The 15,670-nt window shown below is 35.9% G+C and overlaps 3 protein-coding genes and 1 non-coding gene across 9 annotated transcripts; 2 read left to right on the top strand and 2 right to left on the bottom strand.

Moving 5' to 3' along the window:
* Positions 1 to 1,806: 1,806 nt before the first annotated feature.
* Positions 1,807 to 5,254, top strand: tnt-4 (Troponin T, skeletal muscle). Of its 2 annotated transcripts, none has more exons than NM_071143.6 (6): positions 1,807 to 1,855; positions 1,904 to 2,005; positions 2,898 to 3,519; positions 4,473 to 4,568; positions 4,633 to 4,713; positions 4,923 to 5,254. In NM_071143.6, the coding sequence occupies exons 1-6, from the start codon at positions 1,839 to 1,841 to the stop codon at positions 5,046 to 5,048; spliced, it is 1,044 nt and encodes a 347-aa protein (NP_503544.2). In that variant the 5' UTR covers positions 1,807 to 1,838; the 3' UTR covers positions 5,049 to 5,254. The 2 variants fall into 2 exon arrangements, with proteins under 2 accessions (NP_503544.2, NP_001263832.1); NM_001276903.3 differs by having other exon boundaries at positions 1,812 to 1,855; positions 1,904 to 2,089; positions 4,923 to 5,250.
* A 1,032-nt stretch (positions 5,255 to 6,286) lies between these two features.
* On the bottom strand, positions 6,287 to 6,307 carry 21ur-15031. The gene has a single exon (NR_068626.1).
* Positions 6,308 to 7,679: 1,372 nt separating this feature from the next.
* Positions 7,680 to 12,112, top strand: T08B1.1 (Major facilitator superfamily (MFS) profile domain-containing protein; the record flags this gene model as incomplete). Of its 3 annotated transcripts, NM_071142.8 has the most annotated exons (10): positions 7,680 to 7,756; positions 8,037 to 8,185; positions 8,916 to 8,996; positions 9,043 to 9,110; positions 9,156 to 9,257; positions 9,883 to 10,421; positions 10,911 to 11,011; positions 11,063 to 11,390; positions 11,437 to 11,652; positions 11,781 to 12,112. In NM_071142.8, the coding sequence occupies 10 exons, from the start codon at positions 7,722 to 7,724 to the stop codon at positions 11,935 to 11,937; spliced, it is 1,776 nt and encodes a 591-aa protein (NP_503543.1). The 3 variants fall into 3 exon arrangements, with proteins under 3 accessions (NP_503543.1, NP_001300188.1, NP_001368567.1); NM_001313259.2 differs by lacking the exon at positions 7,680 to 7,756 and having other exon boundaries at positions 7,866 to 8,185; positions 11,781 to 12,094; NM_001380609.1 differs by lacking the exons at positions 7,680 to 7,756; positions 8,037 to 8,185; positions 8,916 to 8,996; positions 9,043 to 9,110 and having other exon boundaries at positions 9,243 to 9,257; positions 11,781 to 11,937.
* On the bottom strand, positions 11,984 to 15,457 carry T08B1.4 (Fungal lipase-type domain-containing protein). 3 transcript variants are annotated; one of them, NM_001383282.2, is made up of 6 exons: positions 15,139 to 15,457; positions 14,660 to 14,748; positions 14,466 to 14,521; positions 14,277 to 14,420; positions 13,183 to 13,656; positions 11,984 to 12,275 (listed from the first exon to the last, which is right to left on the bottom strand). In NM_001383282.2, the coding sequence occupies exons 1-6, from the start codon at positions 15,285 to 15,287 to the stop codon at positions 12,159 to 12,161; spliced, it is 1,029 nt and encodes a 342-aa protein (NP_001370763.1). In that variant the 5' UTR covers positions 15,288 to 15,457; the 3' UTR covers positions 11,984 to 12,158. The 3 variants fall into 3 exon arrangements, 1 of the variants encoding a protein (NP_001370763.1); NR_132523.1 differs by lacking the exon at positions 15,139 to 15,457 and having other exon boundaries at positions 12,074 to 12,275; positions 14,660 to 14,749; NR_132522.1 differs by having other exon boundaries at positions 12,159 to 12,275; positions 13,183 to 14,420; positions 15,139 to 15,287.
* Between the last annotated feature and the right edge of the window lie 213 nt (positions 15,458 to 15,670).

Genomic DNA, 15,670 nt, shown 5'->3' with positions numbered 1-15,670 from the left:
AAACAAACCAAGTCCAACTTTTAATAAACACCCTTTTTCCAGATTTTTGCCGGTAACTCCAAAACCAGTTGTTTTCCAAGATTTTTGTCAACAGATAAAACAATCTCCTTTTAATTTTACACATTTTCGTAGTTGAAAGTTTTGTTATATCTTAAGTGTTGGCAAAGATATGAGACAATTAAGCGAGCTCGTCCAATTTTATAAAAATTTTCAAAAATCATCGTGAAAAAATTTCGTTAAAAAAATTTTCAGAGGAAAAGGCCTAAACATTTTTGAAAATGAATAAGTTACTTTTAACTAAAACTTTGCATATACTTTCATTTATCAGCTTTACTTTAGTGGAGAGAAAAATAGAACTTTGGAGTATTTTTCCATTTTTAAAAAACTACGCATATTTTTTTCTTTGATGAGTAATATTCTTGCATAAACCTTATGTATAACAAAATTTTCAACTACAAAAATGTGAAAAATAAAAATTTAATTATTTCAGCTCTTGACAAAAGTTTTGTCAAACAAGTAGTTTTAGAGTTACAGGCGAAAATCTGGAAAAAGGGTGTTTATTGAAACTTGGACTTAGCTTGTTTCAACTGACTGTAACTTAGCAGCGGGCACAGATAGGAAATAGTGGTAAACTGATAAAATGTAGTAATTGATGTGCTTATTAATGTTGTAATTGATTACTTTTTTGTATCTTGCACGTTCCGGAAGTTAGCGCCCTTCAAACTTTAAAAAGTCATTTTTGCAAGCATTTTTGGCCATTTTAAGGAGTGTAGCGCCACCAAAAAGATACGCATGGGGCGTCAACTGCAGATTTTTATTCAACTGACTGTCTAATACATCAGGGCATATAAAGTTTTTCATTTCGCCGAAAAATAAAAAAAAATCGAAAAAAAAATTTTTTTTTCGTCATCACAGTTCTGAGATTTAAAATATCTGGGAGTAGTCCGATATGGCTGATATTGTTGGGCTTATCATTACTAACAGTCTTCTATATAACCACAAAAAAATATCTAAGAAAAAATCAAAGATGAGAAAAAGCGACAAAACTTATTGACTGACCTAATAGGTTAATTTATGGGTTTTCTTGAGAGTTATGAGCTAAGACTTGCATGGCATATGTTTTTCGCTGTTTTGAATCATTTACAGATATTTTTTCCACTTTTCAGAAGAAAAAATTTTTTTTTGAAATTTTTGAAATTTTTTTAAAAAGGTGGTCTAGCCACTTTCAAAACGTCATAACTTTGCTGAACCTGGACCGGGGCAGCTAAATTTCTTGGAGAGATCATCATTTTCACTCTTTTATCGAAAAATTACTATGGCATGTCAAAGTCCGGGGTTCAGTTTTTCGACTTCCCTTGTAAGCATTGAATTTAGAGGGGAATCCTTAAAATTTCTGATCCAAATCCATGAGTTAGCCATTTCAGATCCTTGACTAACCATCACTTCCTGACTTTTTTTCCTGCTCACTTACCACCAGTTCCCCTGTCTCCACCAGAGCACATCACCGATCGCGACATGATTGTACACACAGGTAGCTCTCAAGAGAGCTTACCCGCGATTTGCCAGGATACTCTCCCAAATCTCTCTCATGTTTCCATGATCTTTTTGCGCAGTTTGCGGGATGAGAAAAGAAAGCTAACATACACTGTACGCCCACCGAAACTCGAGATCCGCCTCCCCACTACCACTTGTTGGAATTCATTGGGGTGGGCAAACTTTGAAGACACTATGTAACACTTGCTCTTCTTCCCCTTGCTTCCAATTTATGTTTCATTTCCTAACTTTTGATTTTTTACATTTTTTCAGGGGTTTTTTTTACAACCAATTCACCAATCAACATGTCTGACGAGGAATAGTGAGTTGAAATTTAAAAAATGTTATATTTCAAGTTTTAAAATTCCAGCTCCGAGTACGAGGATGAGGAGGTAGAAGAGGAGGAAGTCGAGGAGGTCGAGGAGGCTGAAGCCGAAGAGGAGGAGGACACCGAGCAGCAAGAGGAAGAAAGGTTCAAGCGAGCTTCTGTCGACACCACGGCAACCGGTGGTCCAGCAACACCGGCTGCTTCTTCGCACGCTCCTGTCTCTTTCGAGTACTTCTTTTTTTCAATTCTTTCCTATCTTATAGTAAAAACTACTAGGCTTTTCTTATCCAAGACCGCCGTGATCTCTCTAATCAAATCACTAGTACTGTTGAGTGGAAAAACTTTTGAAAAGCCTGCGTCTCCGCGCTCGGCCACACTATTTTCTTCGCACTCAAGCACATACACTTACGGCATCACTGTTTGCACTTTTTTCTTTCTTTTCACAATTCCATTATCCATGCAATATTGGAGTGGGTTAGAGGGTCAGATATTTGGAAATAGTTTACTTTTAAATGAGCAACCGACGAATCGAAGTATCCGATGAGAACACATCTGTATTTTTGTATAAAGTAGGAGCAGCCGACATATTACGGGACCAAAATATCATTAAAATCATGTGAAGTCGGGCATGCACTTTTGTTGACCTTCGAGATGTCGGCTGCAAAGTTTTACTGACTGTCATTATGAAGTATGAGCTGCCGACATTATACGGGATCCGGCAATTTGTAGAAGGCAGCTGGCAAACCTCGGGTTTCTCAATTGTCGGCTGCACACTTTCAATGGCTAGTGTAGGAATAAGAGCAGCCGACATATAACGGAAATCGAGATCTCAATGAGAGAGAGATCTCAATATCCGGAACATTTTATTTTTTCAAAGCCTCATTAAAAAACAATTTGCCCTGAAAAATGTCGGTTGCTATCCTAAATTGAAAAAAATTAATTAATGCCAAATATCTAACCCTATAAAATCACTGAGACACTACTAAATCATCACATTCTGAAAAAATAAATTACCCTAACAATATGCATTTTTCAGCGGAGAAGCTCTAAATGAAGGTGAGAAGGCTATGCTCGCCGCCAAGAGACGTCACGAGAACGACGAACAGGCCAAGTTGGAAGACTACGAGAAGGCTCGTCGCTCCGAACGTGAAAAGGAAGAGGAAGAGTTGGAGAAGCTGAAGGAGAAGCAAGCTCAGCGTAAGCTCGCCAGAGAGCAAGAAGAGCGTGAAGCTGCCGAGCGCAAGCGTCTCGACGAGGAACGTAGACAGAAGGAGGAGCAGGAGCGTCGTGCTCGTGCCGAAGAGGAGAAGAAGAGGAAGGAAGAGGAGAAGCTGAAGAAGGCTCAGATGATGGGTGGAGGATTCCCAGGACAACAGGGTGGAAGAAACTTTGTCATCCAGAAGAAGGAAGAGTCCGCCGGAGTTGGAGATCGTTTCGGAAACATCGTGCAGGCCAAACAAGAGATGGGAATGACCAAAGAACAACAGGAAGAGGCTAAGTCGGTCGCCATGGCCGGTATTCGTAAGTCGATCGCCGAGGCTTCCACCATTCTTCCAAATGATATGAAGGCCAAGATCAAGGAGCTTCATCAAAGAATCTGCAAGTTGGAGGCTCAGAAGTACGATTTGGAGAAGAGACACGAGAGACAGGAGTACGATGTAAGTAGTCTTAGTCTTAGGCTTCGGCTTATGTTTAGGCTTGGCATAGTCTAGGCTTAGGAATAGGGTTAGGATTAGGCATATGCTTGGGCTTAGGCTTGGCGTAAGTGGCGAGCGGTAGCTAGGCTTATTAGGCTTAGGCTTAGGCTATGACTTAGGCCAAAACTTACTGATTGGCTTACTAGGGAACCATCAGAAGGTGCCCATCGGACTTGCATATGAAACCTATGCCATTCGATAGCCTATGTCTTAAAACGGTTACTCGTGAATTTTTAGCTGCGAATCTCCAGAACCAAGTTCACGGCGAGCTCTCAAAGATCCTAAAATAGCACTATAATGAAGCATTGAATGGCCAATATTCCTAATTTACTTTGGTAGCTCATATCTCCGTGGATAATTTTTTTAGAGAAAAGTCATCAACTGATAAGTTGTTGATCTTTTAGTAAAGAACAAATTTGTAGTTGAAAGTTTTCCACCAAAAAAATTCTGTTTCAGATAGAAGCGCGTGAAGTGCGGCAACTGTTGTTACTATTTTATTGCTGCTATTATAATGTTTTTATCTGATACAAAAAATTGTTGGTAAAAACTTTCAACTACAAACTTGTTCTTTACAAAAAGATCAACAACTTATCAGTTGATGACTTTTCTGTAAAAAATTTATCCGCCGAGATATGAGCTACTAAAGATAATTAAGAAAATTTCTTCTTTAGATCGTTACAGTGCTTCGTTACAGTGCTATTTTAGGATCTTTGAGAGCTCGCCGTGAGCTTGGTTCTGGAGATTCGCAGCTAAAAATTCACGAGTAACCGTTTTAAGACATGGGCTATCGAATGGCATAGGTCTTATATGTAAGTCCGATGGGCACCTTCTGATGGTTCCCTAGATAGGCTGCAGCATAGGCAGATTCTTTAACAATTTAACCACTGAAAATACGGAAAGTTTGCAAATTTCAGCTGAAAGAATTGAATGAGCGTTCCCGTCAAGTGGCCCGTGCCAACAACGCCAAGAACGGACAAGTCAGCGGAGACGACACCGGAGGAAGACATCCAGTATGTTCATTAGGATTTTTGGCATTAATAGACAAATTATAATAACTAACAAAATTATTTTCAGCCAAAGGTCCAAATCTCTTCCAAATACGACAGACAAATCGACAGAAGAAACTTCAAGGAGCGCCGTCAGGTTTATGAGAACGTAAGTTAAAACATTTGTTTGAAAATTGAATTGGGGGCTGGTTTTTATCTGAGAATTTACAAAACCCTGATTTTGGAATACCAAAAAAATAGAAAAATTAGAAAATTTAAAATTGGTTAGGTATGTTATATTCCTAATTTTTTGTATTTTCAGCTTACCTAGTTTAATTCAAAATTATTCGATTTGTTACCATGTTTTTTAATTTCCAGAAAATCGCATTCCCATGCTTCCCAGGAGTTGCCCCACCACCGGCATTGTACGAGAAGGTGATCAAGAAAATGGACTACGAGATTCAGCAAGAGCTTGAAGCCGCCGAGGAAGAGGAAGACTATTAAGTCGATAATACCAATAAAAAAACCAAAAAAAAAAATCATTTATCCAAGTAGTTTTTATCTTTTTTTTTTTGCAAATACGTTTAATTGTTGTTCAATTTTTCTCTGAAACTTTCAGAAAAATCCAAAAAAAAACCCTCTCACTTTATGTTCCCATCAAACTTTTCCCAATGTCTAAAGTTAAAAATAAAGTTGAAGCGGAAATATTCTGTTATCATTTCAGTTACTGACCTCAATTAATAAAAGCGGAAAGGCGGGCGAGAACGTGGCACTAGAATGTTATCACTGAAATTGAAATAGTTCTTGTTCTGATGATGATGTTTGTGGCTATTTCGGGTGGCTTCCTGAGGAAAAGATCAAATAAGACCGAAATTATATAATTCGACACTTACAAAAAAACCCATTTTATGAGATTATTTTTTTCTGAAAAATTATATTTTTTTCAATGTTTAAATTTTTGAGAAAATCAATTTATTAATTCACCGCTTCGGAATGTTTGGAATTTTTAGGGGTGTCTTCCCGCTTATTAGCCTAGACCTACCTACCTACATGTCCGGCCATCACCTACTCGTTGCCTGCCAAAGCTTTCTGTATTTACTTTATTAGTAAAGCCTCCAATCTTAATTTTCAAACTCCTTCTTTAATGTAAGTAATATATTTTTTGAAAAATAGTTTCACATAATGATATGTAGAGGAAATATGACAATATTGTATTGCTATTCTATTTCTAAAATTTAGAAAATGTATCATACTTTTTGGAATTTTTGAACTTATTAAATAATATTAAAATTGAATTCAACACTCTTTGGTCGATTTATGAAGTGTGCTTAACTGAAAATTTCGTTTAACATGATACTGGGTTTTACAATTAAGCCGTTAAGTACTTACTGAAAATTTACGTATTCCAACTATTAGGAATATTTTTTTGCATATAAAAATAAGGAATTTTGCATCAGAATATTATTATTGAGATGTTTATTATACTTTTTTAATTTGAATTTTTAATTGTAATTAAAAAAAAGTGTTCCAAAAGCCCAATAAATATTTGATTTCCTGTCGAACTTATTTGAAATTAAAATAAAAAGTTTTTTTTTAATTGAAAAGTATCGAGCACTCGAAGAACATAGCAAACGATAAGACAACAAAAATGCGCGGCGCCGAATAAAGACCTGCCTACGTGCCTGCCTTCCGCCTATTTTGTAATTAATTTAAAAAGCATAAAATTGATATTAAGTTTAAAGGTTAAACTGTAGTCACTTCGAATACCGCGTATAAATATTAAAAAATTTATAAAATTGTTTAAACGGTAATAATAAAAACATAATTTTTTTTAAAAATTCTATTTGTCTAGATAAGAGTTACACCGGAAGGAGGAGAAAACAGTAAAAATTATGACCGAGACAAATAAATAAAATGACAAATTGGATCGGTTCATTTTTTAAATATTTTTTTTTTTGCAAAACTATTTTGAATGGCTGATTCATTTTGAACGGCCGATTTTTCTAAACTACTGTAACCCTACCGTATGCCTGTAGTACCCCTACAGTACCCTACAGTACCATTACAGTACCTTAGCATCAACTCCCAACCGATTACCTCTTCAAAAACAAATAAATTTAAAAAAACACTCGGCGGGGGTCGAACCAAGGGAAGCGTTCTGCGCGATAGGCAACGCTACTAACCACTTGGCCATGAAAAAAGGGGGAATATGCAATTTTCGATTTCACACTAAAGAGCCCACTTCTATAGCTTAACTTGGTCGTAGAATTTTTTCAAAATACTTATTGAAAAGAGATCCTCGAGTTGTATAAACTCCTGAAAAATCATAACATAATCTCGAATACTCGAATTTTAATTCAATTTAAACCACCCGAAAATGACGAAAATGAACGATTTTTGGACTATACCTTGAAAATCTCGGCTCAATAAGCTCTTATCGAAAAGCGGTAAAATACGTAACGTGAGGAACTTCTTTTTTAAGAGGTTTAAAAAAAGAGCTCAAAATTTCATCCATCCAGCGCCGAGCTACATGCGATAATCCATGGGACACTTTTAAATTAACAAAAAAACGAAGGTTTGCGCGACAACTCGATGTCCGAAAAATTTCAAAAACGGCTACCCGTGGCACATACGGGTATTTTGAGAAAAAATGCAGAGAAACCGCAAAAATTTTAAAGCAACTACATCTATTTGCATTGGAATATATATATATATATATGTAGTCGTTTGTTTTTTTTATTTAAAAAAATTGATAAAAAATTTTAGAACGTTTTCTGAAACTTTTACAGTTACACAAATTGCACTGTATTTTTACTGGGCTAAATAAAATCCAAATATTCGGATTAAAAATCAAATAAATTGGAATTATTTCTTATCTACTGGAATTTAAAATGCCATAAAGTTTAAATGATTATTCCGTTAATTCGATAAATTACACACGCGAAATTTACAAGCACCTCTCTGTACAACATTATCAACGTGCTGCCACAGGCGTCAATGGTAGAAAATTGAATTTGCCAACCAGAAAAAGGAATTGATAACAGGCCTCTTTTGTGTGCATATAATATTTTTATGAGCCGCTATTTGATTTTCAGTCTATCTACAAGTCTCTGTTCCGGTTATTGATTGATTTAATAAAGATTTCAGAGGACCTGGAGTAACTGAATCAAACCACAAATGTCAGAATTTGAAGAAGTTGAACTAAAACAAATGTAAGTCTAGTCATAATAATGATTGTCGTTTATCAGTTTATGATATCAACAATTTTAATCCGCTTTGAGTTAAAACTGCAAAATAAGAGACCCATCCCACCAAAAAACCATACGGTCTTTGCCATGTTTCGACCGTCGTCGCTAATTAGATCGCACTCGCTTCTTCCTATTCCACATAAATTATGGAGAATCACACGCATTTCTCGGAAAGCGTGAAACTCCCGACGAAAACCGCTCGCGCGGATACTGTATTTTCTGAAAGTAATGATGAATATGGCAGACGACCTACATATGCCAAAAAGCGAAAAGAGAAGAAGGATGTGGTGTTCTACACAAATTTCGAAGAGGTTCTGCAGAAGATCGGCGCGTTCGGACCTTATCAGATTTTTTGTTTCATCGTGATTTTGTATGCGTCGATTGAGTGGGCTGGTGAGTTTATTTTTATATTTTGTTGTAGTTTTGGAAAATGTATGATTTTTGAGATTTTTATAAAGTTGGCTGACTTTTTGCGCACTTTTCTAGCGCTGGTTTCCGACGTTCTCCACTTTTTTAAATGTTTTTCGATAGGTGGAAATCTAGAAAGTTACCGAAAATTGCCGGTTACTAATATTTCTGAAAATTTGTGTCAATTTTTGCAAATGGCGGCATATTCGAATTTTAAAAAAATTGTTGAGCAATTCAGTTTTCTTGAAAATACAATTAATTTTTTTCGGTTGAGTTCAAATTTATGGTAGCAAAAAAAATTAACTATGATGTTTGGGCCACTTCTCAAAATCTCTACATTTTCCAAAATTTGGCAACTTACCAAAGGTGACCACTGGGGAAAGTTATGAAAAATCTAAACATTTTTTTTGGTTCTTATTATGAAATTAAGTTATGATAGACATAAGAGTTGGGCGGCATGCGAACATTTTCCGAAAGTGCTGAATTTAAATTTTTTTTGGCAATTTGATGATTTGATAATTATCGAGTTCCATATATTTGAAATAAAAACATTAGAAATGAGCATTAATTTCTACTGTAAGAATTTTGGGAAACATTGAAAAATTCGGCAATCGAACCTTTCGACAATTGCTGAGTTTTAAAATTTTTGATAATTCGAGATATTTGGCATTTTCCGAGCATTTTTATTGCCATCACCCTATATTCATTTTTCCAGGAAATTCAACCTTCATGCACTTGCTCGGATCCTTCGAGCCTGACTGGAACTGCACACTTGCCAATAATCAAACTGTGATAAGTACGCTGACTTTTTTAAAGATTATTAAGAATAATTTCGTTTCCAGTTACTGCCCCAACTCACGACGACACGTGTAATTTTATCAAACAAAATTGCACGAATTTGGCGCCAGTTGTGAGTTTTTCAGCGATAAAGTGTAGTTTGCAGTTTTTTTTTCAGAAACAAAATCTCGAGTTTTTCTCAATTGTTGGACAATTTCAATTGATTTGTGATGACAGTGACAAAGTCGAGTATATCGAAGTTATTATGGCTGGATCTTCAGTAAGATTTTTTTTGAAAAGTAAAAATATATTCGGTAATTCATATAGGAATAATATTACTTTCAATTTAAAATTTCGTGATATATATAAGCTCAAAATTGTAGTTGAAAAAGTCGCAATGTCCCATGTAACTTTGCTCATCGGTTCACATTTGAGTCCGTTTTGTGCAACTTTTCAGTCCAGGGGTGTGCGGCAAATTTGGCAAATTTGCCGAACTCGTCATACTCGGTAAATCGCAATAGTTTTTAGAGCTAATTTTATAGAGCTGAGAATAAAAAATTAAAGAAACACGATGCTATGTTTTTTTATTAAGGTTCCGATTAAAATCATGTGGACAAAATATTTGTTTAAAAGTTTTCAAGTATGCGGCAAATTTCAAAATTTACCGAGCTCGGCAAATTCAGCAAGTCCGTACTTTTGAAATTTACCGTGCTCGGATAATTTGTCAAATTCGGCGAATTTGCCGTGCATCCCTGTTTCAAACCCTTTAATTGTAAATAAAATATATTCCTGGAATTACACATTATTGTCTGAATATCTAAATAAATTTCCAAAGAAAAAAATATGGGATGTCGAAAAAAACTTGATATCTTCCAGAATTTCTACAGAATCTCCTATATTTTCAGTTAATTGGAAGTATCATTGGTGGCCATATGGGTGACCATTTTGGACGTCAAACCATCTTTTTCACCGGCGAACTTCTCATTATTATCACCTCGATGATGTGCACCGCCGCACAATCTTGGATAGCATTCTCTGTAATCCAAGGTGTCAACTGTTTCTTGTACGGTGTCATTGAAACGACTTCCCTCACAATGATGGTCGAATTCACTTCCAACAAGTTCCGAGTGATCATGGTGAATGCCTTCCAATGGCCCATCGCCTACATGACAATCGCACTGATCGCATGGCTGACACAAGGATGGCAGGTGTACTTCGTGTTCCTTAACTTGGTCTCATCGCCATTGGCTATTGGTTTTATGTTGTTCTTGGAATCGCCGAGATGGTTGATCGCAAGAAATGATCTCAGCGAAGCATGTGAGGTTTTGAATGACATTGCTCATCAGAGATGGAATAACACGAAGGCTAGATTTACGACGAAGGATATTTCTGCGATTCATAAGCAGGAGAAGCAAGGATTCTATTGGTTTTATCACTTGTTCAGGTGAGTTAGAAAAATTCTGAGTTTGATTTCGGACCGAGATCTTCCCGTAATTCTGGGTGGCGATAGTGTCATTTTAAGATTTCGTATGTGGTAGGCCCGAAGGCCTACGTACCTGCCTTCTGCATTGAAAGTAAATTCTGATGTGTTGTAAAGAGTTTTACATGAAGTCAAAGTTTATTGAAAAAAAAATCAAAAGAAAAAAAGACTTCCATGGTAGGAAGGCAACTCACCATACCTACCTACCGTCAGCCGCCTGCCTGCCTATTTTACATTAGTTAAATAACTTCGAAAACAGTAGGCTCTATAGGCAGGCGGGCGTTTCGAATTTAAAATTTTTCAGAATTTAGCTTTATGGCTTTTTCAGAAAATTTTGGTTTTTAAAAAAATAATGGTTAAATTTTAGATTTCAATTTGCAAAGTTTCAAAGTTGCAACCTTTTTTTAATTTGAAAAATAATAAAAAATCTAATTAAAGATTTTGAAAATTTAGCACAAAACGCCTCGCCAAGCAGTCATGCCTTCAAATCATCTCCGTCCTGACCTACGCTATGGTTTCAAATACTTATCTTTTCACGGTTGCCGGGCTTCATGGTAACACTTTTCTTTTTCGAGAACTTTTTTTCAAAATTAAAAGTTTTCCAGATTCTCCGATTATCTCTACACTTATCGATGGAGTTCTTCGGTTATTCATCCCAATCATCATTGTAATTTTTGACCTGATGGTTCCAAGTTTCGGAAGAAAAATTCAATTCCTCGGATCTCTGGTTATTGAGGGAATCCTCTTCGGAGTAGTAATTGCGTTGGTGGCCACGGGAACCTGTACCTATGACTCAAAGGCTGTGAATATTCTGGTTATCGTTACCACTATGATCAATGACTGTATTTTCTGGATTAATATTGTGCAGATTACCACTCAAAGATACCCGACTGTGATTAGATGTGTTGCTTTCGGATTTTTGCACTCATTCAGGTCAGTTACTAAACTTTTCAATACTCTGAAAACAATATAATTTCAGGCACATCGGAGCGATCATTGGATTCCTGATCCTAAAGCCACTTCTCACTTCCACCTGGCCTGTTGGAGCATTTGTGATTCCTGAAGCAATGATAGTTCTGACCATTCTAGTCGGTTTCTTCTTCCAGCCTGAGACCAAAGGAAAGGCGTTGATGGATCAAATGGTGGAGGCTAACTATGGACGACTGGAAAACGAATTGCCAAGAGCTTTGATGAGGTAAGATTATGAAGAGATTTTCGAAATTCGGAGATCGGAGATTTGTAAAGTTTTCTTTGTTTTATAATGTAACTCATAATTTTTAACATTTTCTGACTTGATTCTGCAAGGTTGCTTTGATTTTTCAGACTTGCCGCTGGTCACCGTGTAGATCAAAGTGAGACGCGTCAACAGCACCGAAAAGATATGGAATCCGCCAAAGCTGCAGAGCTCATGGGAAAGAAGGTGTCGAGTCCGTGGGTTTTCAAGGAAAAGGACAGTGGGCCAAATGTGAAGGAAGACTGATTTGAGGACGGATAGGAAGCAAGTATTTATCAAATTTCTACTTTCTTTTAATTATAGTTTCTCTTATTTTTTGGAAAGTCTATATAAAAATTATGTAAATAATAACTCATCGAATTTTTATGCAATATGCACTTCAATATACACGTCGTCAAATAAACAGAATTTGGGGGAAATTGAGATTTTCGTAATGGGGCTGGCAAGGTGGATACTAAGCATTGAAATTAATCCAAACCAATGGTTCTTGTGAGCAAATTGAGCCGCTTCACAACATTTTCAAAAACTGTTGGTTTTCCTTCGGGAAGTAGATCATCGCATCCGGTTTTTCCATATGGTGGTACCTGGAAAATTAATCAGAAATGATGCACAACTTTTTTCAGGATAAGATGGTTTTATTTAAAATAACTTAAAGCTTCTTACACATTTCTAAGAATTAAAATTCAAAATCTCATTTAAAAACAGTTGTTGAAAATCTTTGACTAAAATTTTTAGACATAAAATTTTTCCGTAAAACAATTAATAATTTTTTAATAGAGTTTCCGGTTTTCCAAAAAAAAAAAAACAAATTTTAAAAACTATTTCAAAGCCCAAGTTGTGAGTTTTTAAAATTCAATTTAAAATTTAATTAATTTATTACGACAGTAAGATATCGTGAGGTAAATTAAAATTTTTAAGGTAATTTTTCGCTAAAAAAATCTAAAATTCCATACATTCTCAAAAAATGACACACAGCTGGCAAAAAAAAAGTCGCAACATTAACTTTATCTACGTCACATCTATTTTGACACCTGATCAGGACATATGTGTGCCTGGTTGCAAGAGGAGGAGAGGTTGAACTCTTACAAAGTGCAAAATGTCAAAACGTGTGATAAGATCTTACCACTAGGTTGAACGCCTACGTGCCTACATCATGTCTGGTTGCCTACGCGCCTATAATGTGTCTGCCTACTTACATGCCTACCTCATTTATATCTTCTTAATTTCGAAATCATTCCTGCATACCTTCGTGGATAGCTGATGCCTGCTTGCTAAAGTTCCTACCTAACGCCTACCTAATGCCTGGTTACCTATGTACGCGCTTATATAAAACCTGCTAGCATGCCTACCAAATGCCTAATTACAGCATAAACTCGGTTGTTTCGGTATTAAATTTACGCTTTCCTTTTTTTCAAAAATTGTCGTTAATTTCAAAATGTTTCGTACTAAACAAAAACCTAATAAACCTTTTAAAAAATAACTCTCCCTTACCTTGACTCCAAAATAATGTCGATGATCCCAGGTGTACGTATCAGATTGATCAACAAAAAACTTGATTCTATCCGAGCATCCAAAATCTTCATTCTTCGGAGCCCCTAGGCACTCGACATAATGTGCTCCAGCGCTCATCTCGTCCGGATACCAAATCTCCGTTCCATGATGATAATAATCCTGGTGCTCTGCGTGACACGGCTTTGCTCCACCTTCGTGCTCCGAGATGAATGTCTGATTCTTGTGACACGCTGGCATATGTGGAACGATGTCTCGTCGGAAGACCACTCGATAAGTGTTCGGGAGAATCGCGTCAAAGTTGCGAGCGAATTGCACATTTCCGACACGTGGCTGGCCGAAGGTGTAGACTTTAATTTGAGAGCCAGATCGGAAGCCTTGTTTTGCGGTACGGGCGGCTGCGAGAGAAGCAAGAGCTCCACCGAGGGAGTGACCGGTGAAGGTGATATCGAAGTTCTGGAATTTTTTTTGTAAAATAGAGAAAATCAATAATCCAAAATGACCGAATATCATAATAAAATATTCCAAAAAATTTTAGATTTTTCATAATTTCTGGTCGAAGTTTTGGCAAATTGCCGAAATTCGGAAAAATATGAGTTTTTGAGGAAATCCAAAGCTTCATCGCATGTTCCGACCCCTACAATGTTCTAATCCAAATAATTAAAACAAATTAACAGTATAAAAATTGTAGAAAAAAAAATTTTTTTTGGTCGACTTCCAAAATTATGAGTGGCAAAAACGGAGTAATTGTCACTTTTTGACAGTAAATAAAAAATTTGCAAAAATTGTTTGAAACGTTTTATTGTGATATTAGGTCATTTTGGGACCAAAGGAGTGGTTTTTAACGATTTCTCCACTGGCGCTACTCCACCTTTAATAAATTCTGAAAACCGGCGATTTTGGCAATTAACGATTTTTGAAATATTCGGCAATCGACAATATTGACTATTGCCGGTTTTCAAAATATCTACTTGCAATTTCGAATCATGAAAATTTGTCCGAATTTCCGAATATACGAGAGCACATAATTAAATAGAACTAATTGAAATGCGAAATAATTTTTTAAAAAAACTGACCGCCCATCTTGGATTCGTAATGACTTTCTCAATTTCCGGCCAAAGTACCAAATGCGCATTTAGGAAATATCTATTGACTTCTCCCATGTCAAAGAAATCAATTCCGGTTCCGACGGACTGCCATCCTTCTAGGAATAGTTGAGACTGAAAATTAAAAAAACTGTTGTAAGTTTTTCAAAATTCACATACCTTAGATCGTGTTCCTCGGAACACCACAATAATTCGTCGTGCATTTTCGGAGACGACTGGAAAAATTATTTAGATAAAGTCCCAAAGAAAGTTTTTCGCAAAAACGTTATTCCTATCTGCCTGGAGGGTTAGTCAAAGTTCAAAAATTGGCAGGAACGTAGGTATTAATAAAAAATGTGCAATAGTGCACCTACCTGTAAACGACGCACAGGTACTATCCAAGTGATCGCAACTCTTTTGCTCGATATTTTCAATATGAAAATTTTCTCCGTTCCCGAAGGCTCTGAAATTATTTTGTTTCGTTTCTTTTATAGTTTATTTTTAAACTCTGTCTCAAAAGTAACCTCGACAAAAATTGAAATTTTTACCCCTGGACCGTACCTTTTTAACAAAATTTCTGAAAGGTTCTATAACATGCCGCATTCTCAAAAATGTTCCTATATTTTTCCAAAAGCTTCTTGGATTTTTTCTAGTAATTTCCAGAAATTTCGGATTAATTTAGAAACGTTCCAGACGTTTATGAAATTTTTCGATTTTTTCTTAAGTTTTTAAAAATTGAAAAATGTAATTTCCCGCCAAAATGGAGGTGATGACGCAGTTAAGAATATATGATTTAAATTTATAAAAAGCTATAATATGTCTAAATTCACTAGTGGCCGAGTAAAAAACCTACTTGTTAATACAAGAAACATGTCGTTCCCCATACGCTGCTGCTGCCAGTTTTACAAGTCTTCTGGCTTCTGCATCGTCGTAACCGGTCTGTTTCCCAAGTGGAATTGATACCGAAAGGAGCGGTAAGAGGAGAAGGAGCAAAGATCGCATCCTAGAAAAAAAAATGGTTAGGTAATGGTTGTTTTGGGTGTATTTAATATAAGAATTGACACATGTGCAAAATTGTGCGCTTGAGGTCAATACACCATATATTTTGGCGCGCTGGTATTTTTTTTAACTAGAAAAATCAATTTAACTAATTTAATGTTTGAATTTGGAACCAGTCAATTTTAAAACACACAAATCTAGTTAATTTGCCCTCGGATATATCTATTAGAAATTTTTGAAACACTTGTAATTATGCCTGAAAATCATATGTTCTATTATAGCTAAAAAATCTTGAATATTTATTGCAATTTGATTGTTAATTTCAGAAAAAAATAAAAACATCGGAAAAAGTAATTCTCCGGTCAGAAAAATGTATTTAACGTTTT

The sequence above is a fragment of the Caenorhabditis elegans genome, chromosome V, assembly GCF_000002985.6.
Source record: "Caenorhabditis elegans chromosome V".
Lineage (NCBI taxonomy): Eukaryota > Metazoa > Nematoda > Chromadorea > Rhabditida > Rhabditidae > Caenorhabditis > Caenorhabditis elegans.
Note: the sequence above shows the minus strand (reverse complement) of the source record. Positions and strands in the feature narration are given on the sequence as shown.